The sequence below is a fragment of the Colius striatus genome, chromosome 18 (assembly GCF_028858725.1).
Source record: "Colius striatus isolate bColStr4 chromosome 18, bColStr4.1.hap1, whole genome shotgun sequence".
NCBI classification, from domain to species: Eukaryota; Metazoa; Chordata; class Aves; order Coliiformes; family Coliidae; genus Colius; species Colius striatus.
The window spans coordinates 11,929,887-11,943,998 of NC_084776.1; the positions used below are offsets into that span (position 1 = coordinate 11,929,887).

At 38.8% G+C, this 14,112-nt stretch overlaps 1 protein-coding gene across 1 annotated transcript in view; it reads right to left on the reverse strand.

The window, feature by feature from the left end:
- TBCD (tubulin folding cofactor D) overlaps window positions 1-14,112 on the reverse strand; it is a 134,858-nt gene that overhangs the window by 110,254 nt on the left and 10,492 nt on the right. The window contains exons 8-11 of the mRNA XM_062010703.1: window positions 12,763-12,895; window positions 4,850-4,895; window positions 1,668-1,800; window positions 380-522 (exon numbers count right to left, since the gene is read on the reverse strand). Coding sequence (XP_061866687.1) covers window positions 380-522; window positions 1,668-1,800; window positions 4,850-4,895; window positions 12,763-12,895 — 455 coding nt within the window. The remainder of the gene's footprint in view (window positions 1-379; window positions 523-1,667; window positions 1,801-4,849; window positions 4,896-12,762; window positions 12,896-14,112) is intronic.

Sequence of the window (14,112 nt, forward strand, 5' to 3'; positions counted from 1 at the left end):
TAAAAATTTCAGCCATAATTCTTTAGCTTTCATGTAACAAAATCTTTTGTTCTGATGTTCATTATGAATTTTAATTCATCCTTCAATCTGTGAAAGGTTCAAGATATCTCTTTGGTAAAACTTATTAACTCCATCCCCCAACTCCACAGCAAATGCAACAGTTTGTGCTTAAGATGCTGAAATCCAAATCATTTGACAAAAATAGAGTTTATCTTAATCAGTTGCATATACCAAAATGTTATAGCCTTTCCCATTTTTCAAGTGAACACAGATACCCACATGACCACCTCAGCCCCAAGCAGCTTGTTTTCAAATACATGTCTAACTTGCAGGGAGATTATAATTTTGCAAGCAAAAATTCTGTCTAGTTTCAACACACCTACAACATTTTCAATCTCTCCTGGAATGTCATATTCCTCTTCATCATCAACTTCATTAGCAGTAACTGTTATCTTTTGATTCTGCACAACCGAACCCTGTCCTTGCAGGTTGGCAGCCAGAGATCGACAGCCACGCTGGTACCTGCACAAGAAACAGACACAGTTCATTTCTTTTTCTGATTTAAGTTCCAACTGAAATGGGTACATACTATCCTAAAGCCTGCTTGTGAAGCTACTACATCTCCCAGTGTACAGCTCTCCAGTTATTCAGTAGTTGCTTTAAAGGAAAGGGGAAAGTATCCTTCCTCCTGCCCCAGTTGTCTCTTTTTTTAAGGTGGGAAGAGCTAGACTATTTAAATGCCTCCTTTCCATTATCTCTCCCTTTCAGTATAACCTACTTTTTTACTGCTGACAACAAAGAGGTGCCAAATTCCCATGCTCTAAAAACCACTGTGAAACCTAACCAAAAAAAATCATAAAATCAACTTATTAAAAGCTGTTTTCCACTGTGAAAGCCAGCTCAGTACTTTCTGCCCAAGCTGCTCTCAGATATTTAGCCTGTGGTGTAGATACAGTCTTACAAAAGATACACTTTACATGCTAAACTAACTTTTGCCATTGGGCAAGGTGCACTCTCCACCTAAAAAGAATTTTCTATGCCTAAGGACGTTCTCAAAAGTTGGTAAAAGAAATACAATGAAAATAGTCACTAAGGGAGCCTGCAATTTTCAACTATCAGTGCGAGAAATCTCCAAAAGAGTTTGCCCTCTGGCAATAAGTAAAACCAGACACCAAAACCTGACTAATATGTAAAATGAAAGTGGGATTGCAAACCACTTTTCCCCTGTGAACTTTCTATCGGATGAGGGTAGAGCTAGGTAATGGAAAAAGTGATGTTCACTCCTACCAAATCCTACTAAATCGACTTCAAAAACAAAGGTCACTGTCTTCCCATCTTCACCAAGTTCTGTGTTACATACAAATAGGTTTCTGCTTGTGAAAAGTCAAAAGATTTGGCTGTCACAGTGCTAGTTCATTGTACCAAAACTGAAAGAAACCCTTACAGGCAACTAAACCCAGTGCAAGAAATGTACTTCTTTCCAACCAGCTCAAATGAAGAATGTGTTCATTCTCAAAAAAACCCAGATTCCCTTCTGTTTCTTTTAGTCGAGGGGGAGGTTAGGAGGGCAGCAGTCAAAGGACAGGAGCCAAAGGTCTAGTTTAGGTATTTTTAACTTTCTGGAGTGCTTTGTGTTTATTTCATTCAACTCTCAGCTTTAAACTAACCTCCATTTGGCTATCTTCGGTTTCAAAAATGTCATTCCAAGCCTTTGAACCAGTTTCATGCCCAGCTTTCGCAGAACCATCTGGTTACTTTCTGCCAGCTTGCACTTATCAAGACACTCAAGTACAGTAGCAGCTGTAAAAGAAAATAAAAATGCTAGAAAAAAAGTTTTTTAAACAAGAATCTTTATAAGAAAACTTTGTGATGTTTTAGGAGTCCTGTAGGAGACTCAGATTTTTAAAGGCATCACTGGAATGAAAATGCCTTATTACCTTCTTTGTAGTAACTTCAACACTGATCAAACAGTGCTAATACCCTTCACTTACCAAACAGGAAGGGTTGCTTTAAGGACTACTTTTGACTACTGAAATTATAATGAATATAGATTCTGAGAGTGTTTATGACTCTAATTCTCACTGAAGTATCCTTCAGGGTCTAAGAATTTTCAGGATTCTAATAGAACCAGGAGCCTGCAAACCTAACTCATTTTCTCTGCAGACTAAGACAGCATTCCCTTTTCTTATTTATTCTTTTCAGGCAGCACCAATTTAACTCCTCTGGCACAGAAAGTTTTATGACAATGAATGTCCATAAACATTTAGACATGAGAAATACTGTGTATGTGTAAACAGTCGGCAACAAAACCTTTCATTTGGGCACATCAAAGGCAACAAAGTTATTTGTCCAGCAAAGGAAAAAGCCATGGACCAAAGGAGAATCTTGGATTAATGAGTATAAAGTTCCAGGATTTCCAATTTTCACATAGAATGCATTCCTGTTACATATAAAACAGCCCTTTTGTATTCTCAGCCTGAAACAATTAATGATTCTTTTGAAGACTGATCATTAGTCAGTAGAAACTAAAAACTTGGGCTCTGAAGGACCTGCCATTCTGGCTATAAGCACTACAAATGTGGAATCATACTGCAACCTCTTACTCCCATCTCATATCAGGGTTTTCCAAATACAAAGAGATCAAAGGTACAGCAGTTGGTTCAAAGTCTGAGAAGTTGTAGGACATGACTTAAAACTTTTCTCAGTTTTCAAAAAGGTTTATGGTTCACTCTGTTCTACTAAAATACAGACCCAGACTAAAAACCAGAGCCAGCAATGACTATTACTTCAAATACCTTCCAGCAACCTGGATTTTTTCATAGTTGTGAAGGCTACAGAGACTAACAGTTTAGGAGGAAGAGACTGTAGAAACATCTTCAGATAAACAGAAATGTCTTACAAGTCCCACCAACTCCTGAATCTCTACAATATCTACAAGGTCCATGCCAACAGCTTCAGGACTGGCACTTACTTTTCAGTCAAATTTGACGTTGCAAAAAAATTCAAACAGTATCTCCTTTGACATGTCTCTTTTTTTTCCTATTTGAGCCTCAGATCTGTTTTTTTTCAATGCATACTTTTTGTCTCTCATGTTTTCTGCAACAGTTTCTCTCTGAATATTTTCTTCTTAGTTGAGAGCATTCTATCTTTTTTATGGTAAATTTATTCACTGGTTTGCCCTGGATTTTTCTCTTACTACCAGATTCATAACTGCTTTATACTCTTTCTCTATGCTATAGGCATATCTAATGTTACAAGCAGGCTTACCACTGCAAGCCAAACAACATCTTTTGGAGCCTATTATGTTGCACAGTTGCATCTTTTAAATGACATTTTTCTGTCACACCATATTTTATCTAACTTCTTTTTTACTCTGTTTATCTTGCAGTCTTACTATTCTCTAAGTTTCCACAGCTCTGTTGCTATTTCTGTGCAATGGCATTCCTCAATATTTTCTGTTTGTTCCTGACCAGCTGTACAGCATGTGTCATTCCATTCTGTTTGTCTTCCCTGTCTTATCTCCATCTTTACCCATGTCACAGGCATTTTGTAATGAAGCATCTGCATCTCAGACTTAGTAACTGGGAGAATGAGACCATTTACAGCACTAGATCTATGAAGTTTCTCCTTGCAAGTCAAAATAATTCCAATTAAGTGAAATCATAACCATTCTAAAGTGAGTTTACACAATTGTTTGATTCCTGTGAATAGTGTAAACCACATTTCTGGTGCTCCACAAAACTGATAAGGTCTTTTGTAGTGTTTTGTAACCATCATCTTTCCCTAGCTTTCTTTACCACTATCAGTAAAAAACAAGTCAGTATTTTGCAGTCAGTTCTGGCCTTACTCCAGGATAGATTTCCTAAATGCAGCTCCACTGTGCTTTCCTTTCAGGTACCTGTCTATCACTAACTGCATGCATTATAACATCTTTTCACTGAAAGCTTTTTCTTATTTCAACGGTATCACGTCATGATTTCAGCTGAATCCTGTACACAGCAGGTTCTTTAAACTCGACTCTTCCACATTCCTGTGCTTATGTTAAAACTTGGAAGCTTTCTGCAAAATTTGTAGTAGTAGAATGTACAAAAACAGTTGTTGTTCTAATGAATTTTAAAACATATTTTCCACATCTTATAGTTTAGGGACACCAAGATGATCAGAGGACTGGAGCATCTTCCTTCTGAGGAAAGGCTGCGGGACCTGGGGCTGTTCAGTCTGGAGAAGAGGAGATTAAGGGGGGAGCTCATTCATCGTTACAAATATCTCACTGGTGGGTGTCAGGAGGTTGGGGCAGCACTTTTTTCAATGGTATTTAGCAACAGGACAAGGGGTGATGGGGATCAAGCTGGAACACAAAAGTTGCATTGAAACATAAGGACAAACTGTTTCAGTGTTTCAGTGAGGGAGCCCTGGCACAGGCTGCCCAGGGAGGCTGTGGAGGCTCCTTCCTTGGAGGGCTTCAAGACCCACCTGGACACGTTCCTGTGTGACCTGATCTAGGTGGGAGCTGCTTCTGCAGGGGGCTTGGACTGGATGAGCTCTAAAGGTCCCTTCCAACTCCCAGCATTCTGTGATTCTGTGATATGTTCTGTGTTCAGCTCCAGTATTATAGCAAAGGCCAATGTGATCACCTGCCAAACTCTTTGATGAGCTGTTCCAACAGAACACTCCCCAGTGTTACTCCTCCCTCACTGTCATCTCTTTTTTCCCCTCAGTTTGCAGGCTTTGTAACTTCCCTGTTGATTTCACTCTTTGAAGCATCACTTGTTATCAGCTTAATCATTCTTCCCTTTTTTTTTTAATTGGAACAGCTTTACAAACAGGCATCAGGACATTATGAACTTACCATATGGTAAGCAGTCTTCTCTTTTGCCATGTTTAAATAACTGTGCCTAAAATTAAAACAGGGAAAAAGAAACATGAGAATACAGAGTTCTAAAGTACAATACATAAAGCATGTAGTTCTAAAACACTTTCAAATGTTCTTGCAGTAATCTGATGTTTACTAACTTAAATAGCATAAAAGGAGAAGTCTCAGGGTGAAGTTTCTCTTCTTTTTAAGTCCATAAAAGTCAAGGACACCATAGTCCAGTCCTCCCCTTCCTCTCATGCCATCATGCAGGCAGGCAACTCAAGGAGCTGAGCTGCCAACACTCAGGAGAAAATGAAATTTAAAGAAAAGAAAGAAAAAGAAAAGAGGAAAACAAGTCACTGGTTTTCAGTCAGCTCAGCGCTCTCAACCACCCTACTCATTGCTTGGTCACACAGCTCAATGTAGGTGCAACCACAGCACCTATTATCTCAAACAGCTCATGTTGCTTTGAACCTCCGCAGAGTGAAGCAGAATCTGTAGAACGTGAATGAAGGCAGAAGAACTAGAGGAAACTCTGTATCCTGTTTGGGACTTCCTAATAATGTTTCCAAACACCTTGTTGGTGATTTAGATAACCCAGCACACATCAACACTTTGGTCACTGCTAAGAAGCAGCACAGATGGACACATGTGAGTGAGCTTAATTATTAGTAGTAACTACACACTGACAGACAGGACACAGTACAGGCTAAACTGCTGAGTACTTTGTTTCTTCAATAGCTTTTGGGAACTCCACAAACCTTTGTGTTAAACTACACAAGACCAGCTACTGAAATCTCTGATTGCAAGCCTGCTACAAATATACCTCCAATAGACAAAATGTAATTGCTGTGCAGATTTAAAGCAGCAAAGAGTTACAAAATATTAATATTAATAATTAAATATCCCAGTAAGATTAAGTCCCAGCTTAATTACAGTGAGACAATTAACATCTGACAAAAATGTTACACGTTGAAAAGTTTCTTCAGTTGATTCAGTACATATCAAAGCTACTGTGTTCAGTCTCTTTCCTTGCTTTGTAATTCACCAGAAGAAAAGTCTTTCTCAATAAATATGCCTAGGAGTTAAACAAGAACAGACTTACCTTAAAAACATGTACTTTCTCACACATACCAAACACACACATGCCTCCTGTACTGTAGGTGTGGTTAGGAGCAACAAAGGCAATACAAACACCTTTAGGGAATGTACCCATTCGATTTCATTTTGTTACTAAATTGCATTTCAAGATCCTAAATTAGCACTTCTGATTAGCTCTACTACAAGATACACAGGGGAATTGGATAAGAGATATTGGATTCTTTAAGATTTCCAATACTTCCACAAGTGACTAGGCAATTGTAAGGCACCCTTTAAAAACCAGATTTACAAAGCAGTAATGCTACAGAACTACTTCAAGGCCAGAAGAACAGCTAACAGAAATAACTACCAACACACACGGTAGAAATAAGCACAGCTTTGAGCAGTACATCCTATCAGTACCCAAAAAAGAAACTCCCACTAATGTACATCCAAATTGTGCTTGTACTAAAAAGCCTAAAGGAAAGATGAAAGAAATTCTGCAAACCATTGGCAAGATTAACAAATCTAGAGCATCTCTAAAATTTTTCTACACTTCTTTGCTGAAACATGCAGCTCCTTCCTTCAGCACATTGCTCCTGTGTCCTGTTTCAAAACCTATCAGATGGTTTCTTCACCAGGTTAGAAAGCTTGTAGCAGATGCTAGGAGATATTTCTTCACCATTACTTCTTTCTGTCTAAAAGCTCAGTTAAATGCAAATGCTGTTTCAAGGCACCCACAGGCTGCCTCCAAATTATGAGGATTATATTCACTCACATTCAAATAAAACACAGTATAATTCCTCAAGCAGTAGTAATAGATAATGTATAGAAACAGCTTTTGAATATAGCCTTGGGAATGTTCCTGGACAAACATATTTGGATGTCTAAGCTCACACTTCTCAGCATACTGTCTAGGAGCTTCTGCAAAGAGGGAAGAGAATCCTCAAAACATCTACACAACTTCAGTCTCATGTAGTTCTTAAACTCTGGCAGCTTTCCACAAGCTTCTCCATGAGTCTACACATCCTTAAGGCCAACTCTTTCCCATTCAGTTCTGACTCTTCAGGAAAAAAATAACTAGGAGGTACCATCTCTAAGCAACATGTTGGAAGAAACTAACCAACACACAAGCAAGAAATGAGCAAACTCTTGTCATGTTGCAGAAGACCTTTTGTTATGCTTATCTAAAACAGAATAAGAGAACAGCTTCATACACCCATGAACCATTTTTGAGTAGTGAACTTGACAGACTCCATTTCACAGTCATTTGTATTATTTTCTGAATTAAAAAAAGTGAAACAAACACTTCTTCCCTTCAACAGTTTCACTACCTACTTAAATAACAAACTATTTTCATATCTAATATTCAACACGGAATATCTCTTCTCAAACAAAATGCTGCAAGGATTTATAATATACTTTCAGATGTTAAAGCCATCATCTGACATTTACATCATCTGCTGTAAATCCACTGAGATAAGGATTAAGGTACATTATTTTATCAATACAAGTTTATAGAGGAAGTAAAAATTAACACCATAGCAACTGTGTTGTTTGGGGTTTTTTTTAATGGGCCTTAATATTTACATGGATTTTGTTCAATAAAATATGTTACTGCCTGATCTTGGAATAAATACAGCTGAAAACATCAAATGTCTGAAAGGAAAGTTCTGTTTGTACCCATTATCGTACATGGCACCTCACATAGACACTTCTACCAGATCACTGGTGTTTCAAGCAAGTGATACATCAGGTATTTATCAGAGAAACGTTTAGCAGCTATTTTCAAAACAAACTGTATAGAGGTAAATGGGTAATAACCCAAACTGCTGAGAACTACTCTTCAAATATTCAACACAGCAGGAAATCCTGTGTCTGGGTTTTGGGGTTTTTTTCTGATTGTAGAAAGGGTTTTCATTATTTCTTTGTGAGCTGAAGCACACAAAAGCATTCACAAGCCCAGACTTCCCAAATTATTGAACTCAGCAGACACATTTTTCAGAGGAAATAAGACAGCACTTGAGTCTCTGGGAAAATACATAAGTAAATAAAGGGGAGGGGTTCATGTATTTTCTTATGGCATGTGCTACAGTCATGCATGTAAGGTAAATTTACTGTTACAGAAAAATCCTGCAAAAGTAGAGCTCACAGGGATTCTATTAGAAAAGTGTGTGATGCATAAAAGGAAAACACTAAAAAGATCTAGAAAAAAAGGACCTATCAGTATTTCAGTATTCAGCTTAAACTTCCTGCCTTGAAGGAAGAGAAACATCCAAAGTACAGCATTTAAAAGAATCTGATACAAACAAAATAATTAATAAGCTTGGTTTGCCACCTGCATAGACATTTTAGTGTCAGCAGCTAGCAATACTGAAAGTAAAGAGCCTGTCTATTGGAGTATCAAAGTTACACCATGATCTCTTCACTTTAATGAGGACATAGAGCACACACTAACTGACCCAACCTGTTGAACTGTTGAAAAGTATGTGACTCCCTCTCTTATAAATAATTAAGCCACCTACAAATTAGAGAAAATCAGTGGTGTGCAAGCAATGACGACTGTCAAGTCTGGTTTTGCTTTAGAAATAGCATGGTGCAAGGAAAACAAAGCCTAGTTTCTTAGTAATCACAGAAGAAACACACCACACCTTCCAATTGTCTACATAACCCACTTTAGGCTCGACCTTCATGAGCTCTATCAATCAGGATCATCTCCAGGACATGTTCCCCAAGCTATACAAATCACCATTACGGGTGGCCTGACTGGTAGCAAGTATATCTTCCTGCTGAGCAGGAGACACGAGTCTGAATCTACCCTCTGGTTGTAACCAACGAAGTCAAGGCTTGGGAGGATAATTTCAGTCTCTGTGGGAAGAGAAGAAAATGCTATCTTTTATTACTCTGGAGCACCCTCTAGTAGTCACACAACATCCAGGCTCAGGGAAAGCTATCAGCTGTCCCTGCCTCCAGGCCAGACGTGGGGAGGTAAACAAGCTGGGGGAGGACATGCTGTCAGAATAGTAAGTTTACTTGAAAGGAGAGAATATTTACTGCATTATAGTGCAGCTAATAGTAAACTTGATTAGTTACAGTCCTTGCTCTTACTATGTCTTCAGCACAAATACTACTCTGTCTGTAGGTCACACATTTATCAGGGTATTGACCACCAACACAGCACTTAAGCTGACAAATTTAAGAGCCCAGTTAAAAAAGTGGCGGAAGAAGATCAGTTTTCATTAGATTTTACTTAACAGTTAAAAGCCTGAAAAGCTTAGAGCAACACATGGAGAGCTAACAGAGTAGTCCCTTCCCATCTTAACAAGACTACCAAGACCCACAGATTTTACACGCTTGGAAGAAAAACCAAAGTTGGCAGCTTGAGACAGCACTATATTCTAATAGGAAAAAGAAAGAGTCTTCTAACAGAACTTCTGAACCTTGAACTGACCATAATGCTTTTGGTGAGAAGGAAAAAACTCACAAGTATCAGACAAGGCCACATCAGCATACTCCCTTCTGAAAGGGTGGAGACACAGTATTACAAGAAAGGGGTCAGTGCCCTTGGTAGCTACAGATACACATTTTTTTCCCCTCTCCTTAGATCAACGCTGCTTTTTGCACACCTTTATCACCAAACCACTACACAACAACGCCTCTTTAAGAAAAATAATGCCAACAGACAACCCTAACATTGCTTATTCCTTGAGAATGCCAAAAATATAGAGACTTGGGAAACATTCTATTTAGAAATATTCTGTTTTTGTGCCTCTGGGTCTGAAAGAATGGAGTTAGAGAGTTCTTTCTTCCCTGGAGCAAAATTTACATAAGCATGTAGCTATTGCTAAATAACTTTTGCATTAGAGACAGCTCAGGGAAATGCCCTGTTCTTCAGACTCTCCAGTTTCATCAGATCACTGTGCAGGGCGTTTTATTTTTTTTAATTATTACTCACACTTGTATACTGAATCACTTATAAAACAAATAAGGTTTAATAAGTTTCAATGCCCAAGGCTACCTCAACATGATGACATCTCTGTCACGCAAGAACTGGGAGTGCTACACCCTGCAGCAATAACTAAAAAGCTATTTGATATAATAGCAGGTTTAAAAGCAAACCTCCAGACCAAGAGAATTTAAAATGCAGATTCTTGAAACAGGTTAGAATTTACCTTCAAGTGAGCAGATGGTGTAAAAAGAAGTAGTAATTCTTTATTAACCCAACATTTATAACCGCTCACATACACAAAGTATCCGAGTGCTGATGTGAATCGGATTCAGATTCTCTACAGATTGAACATGGAGCAGCATGAGCACAGATCCCTGCACACCTGTTGTGAAATGATCTATTCCCCACGACAGGTGGAGGGAAAGAAAGAAAGAAAAAAGCATTGGTGGAATTACAATATGTAAGGCAGGCTGCGTGTTCCAACAAGAACCATGAAACAGTAGTGCTTGTTCCACACACAGCACTGAGCTACATTAAACAGTAGCATAGCTAATCACCAGGACTTAAGGCCACGAAGAGGCAGATCAAAGTGCAGCAACGTGGAACGACTCACTGCGTACTTGCAGTTTCAGTTCATTGAAATGCAAGAGTTTCGTGTGTTTTTAAAGCAGTTTTGCCCTGCCAATCTCACTGCAAGCTGTTTCCTAAATGAGGTCAGAAACAGCATAATATCATAACGTGACTGAAATGCACCCTGTTGGGGACAGCTCTGAACTGATGGGACAGAGAGAAGGAAAGGCTTTTTATCCCCAGTCTGAAACCTGTTACACTCCTGAAATGTGCCTGGCTGAAAACTGACAGTTTTCCTCCTGCTTGGTCAGAGGGGAATGCCCAGTAACTACAGTTTTACTCCAAGTAGCAAATTGCTGGAGGAGTCCAAGAGCACACCATTTCTAAGCTTGTTGACATCAGTTTTAGTTGCCCCTCATGAAGATGCATTCTGCTTTACACACCTAGAAATTACTCACTGCATTTCTGTTCAGACTGATAGAAACTCATATCTTTAAAACAAACTGTTTACTTCCTTTTTCTAAACACTGCTTTCATTTTGAGCTGCTATTTTTGGTTTCACAACATGTTGTTGTTAGAAAATGCTTAATACTCAACTCTTGAAATGAATATTTCCTACTCCACGTCTCAGTCTGAAATCCTTAATTCCTTAATGATATCATCCATGCTGACATTGTAGTAACTGAAACTCAAACCCCAGTGCAAGAAAAGGCTTTAAGAATTTATCTGCTCGTACCTATCAACTGGAATAAAAGTTATTGAGCTGTAGGACACTAATAAAACTGACTTGATAAATACCTTCTGCTATCCCACAGAGGAGGAAAAAATACCCATATAAATGCAAGAAGGTAGGCTTCTGCTTCCAGGTATATTGTATCACATTCTAGTTTCGATTCTACTTGTCAAGTATTCACCTGTTTCGCTTAGTATGCACTAATGAACAGGTGGATAGAGCCAAAGCCAAACTCAAAGGAATTATGACAAAACACTAATGTATAATACATCCTACAGGTCTCATCATGCACCTAGAATGGCAGTCAGTCAGACTCCCTTTCCAGATCTGACAATAAAATGATGAAACATCATTCTGCCTTTTGAAACATAGTGCAATGCATACAAATAATGCTTCCTCCTGCTTAAGTGGCAAGTCCTAAATTATTCTAAATATAGATCATTTCTTGTATCTCCTGATTTGGCAGAGCTGCTAGATTGAAAAAAGAAAAACCAACACATAACTAAACCACTACACACTTGTTCCAGAACTTTGCTTTGATGTTCAGTAACATACTGCAGAGAAGAGCTCAGAGCAATTATTTTAAAAGAGCTGCAAATTTATACAGATTATAGAAACTCACACAAACACCAGCAAATCCTTACACTGTGCAAAGCCTGTGCAAGAGCACGTCCTCTGACTTTGCCTGCACTACCTAAACTTTGGTCAATGACAAAAACAAGGGACGACTCCACCCAGCCAAACTCCTCCATTCCACACAAATATATTTGGACATCAAAATGGGAACAGATACCAGAACTGTCACTCAAGTATTTCACAATGCACACCAACACTTTTAAGGGTGTGAAACTACAACAAAGCTTTTAGAAAACAAGAGATCCCTACAATGTACAGCAGTGGTACAGGTATCACAGACTTTCTCCCATGCATAGCATATAAATTATAAAACCCAGCCTAAGAAATCGGTTCCTTGAGTCACAAACTACTGTCACTTTAGAGGTCACTAAACAACAAACCTTTTCAGATTTACAAGCAAAACCCCAGGAAAAAGTGCATTTTTCATACTGTTGAAGGGCACTAACCAGTTCAGTATGTCTCATTAAAACAGTATTTTAATTGCAGAAGAATGGATAAGACTTTTAAGAATCACTTGCATTTTGGTTACCAATTCTGAGAAGTCTATTGAGAGACCACTCCTACACCAGCAGCCCAATGGCACATTCATTTTGTACAGTTCCTTTTTTTTATTTCAAAGGTTTTGTTCCAAGAAAAAACAAACCCAGAATGACTGATGAAATTACTCTGATCTACAGTCAGATATTCAAAGGCACTTCTGAGAGCTGTTTATCACTATACTGGCACTATCACTTTCATTTGGTGATGACAATACTTACAGAAAATACACACTCCTAGGAAGTTACATCTTCAACACTGTTGTGAAAGAAATTCTAGCTGTATATTATCCTTTGTTAATAACAGGAACCTCTCTGTGCATTTGCTGTTAAATGTCTACCACAGCAGTACTATATGATCATAAATAAATCATCTATCTTTCAAAGGAAGAGTAGTGTTTACCAGGGCCTGGAGCATGCCGTTCACAACAACAGTGCCCTCCATGGTCTGGAAGGAAGACTCTGATAACATTGAGAGTGTCCAGTCCAGGAAGTCTGCCATCCTCTTTTGCTTGACATCAGGACGGACAATAAACCTGGCACAGATAAAAATCAAAACACTGCAGTTAGTAATTCTATGAGTTTCTGGTTGCAGTTCCCAAAAACAATTCTCCAATGGATATTTTCCTCAATTGCTGAGGGTGGGAACACTCTAAACCATCATATGTTTAGCCCTTTTGCTTCTGAGCAGGGTTATGACCCAGAATTTCACCTTCACTTCAAACTAACCTAAAAACTTGTGTTCTAGACTTCTCATCTTAAAGCAACCAACTTCCCAAAGGCCCCAGAGAAATCCTACTTCAATTAGAATTAGTGAAAAGCTGAAACAAAGATGAGAATTCTGCACCATTCTCACCATGGACAGCTATTCTGCAGCTCTGAAAACTGGTGCAAATCAACAATGGGTCTATAGTCCACTGTTATCTGCCAGGCTGATGAGGAGCACTCATCAGTGCTGTATTTGGGGGGTTGGGTATTTGAAAAGGTCAGATATCTGTCATTTAACACACTGGACAGGTCAACAGATGCATTTTCACCCATCTGTGAGAGGGCAATGGGTTATTGCATCTGTAAACACACATGCAGTCATCATATGTGCCAGTCGAGCTGCAGTTAAGGCACCTGCTTCAGATGTCTAATTCAGTATTCTTAGCACCTAAAAATTAGGGTCTTGTTCCAGCAGAGACTCAGACTAAATTGAGAAACTTTGTTCTCAATGCAATCAAAGGAAACAAAGCACAAGGGAAAGCCCACAAAGTACAATTCACAGTACTTAAAGAAGGATGTATGCAGAGTTTGGATCTGGTTACTTCATACACCTACAAATTACACAGGGAACTGCACCAAGAGCTAACTAACGGGGAATACTAAACACAGAGAGCACAGGAAACAGTGAGCAGACATGAGATCACTTGAATTGTCTTCAAAGTCAGTATATACTGTGTTCTGCAACAGAAAAATGAGGATTTGGGGCAGGGGTTGTTTGAGAGGGGGTGGTTTGTTTTATAACAGAGCAGCAAGGACAAAGCCTTCTTTTGCACAACAGTGCAGTGCAGGTAAGAGAAGTAACCTGTGAAGTAGATGAACTGGTTCCTAGACCCTGTTGCAGCCCAAAGGAGTTTAAATCTGAACGTCTCAAAGAAGCACCCTAACCTCCAGACTAGAAGCAAGGTAAAGGTAAGTCTCACCTTTTCCTACTGCAATCAGGCTACTGAGCAGAGACAAAAGAGAATTCATTGAACAAACCCAAGGT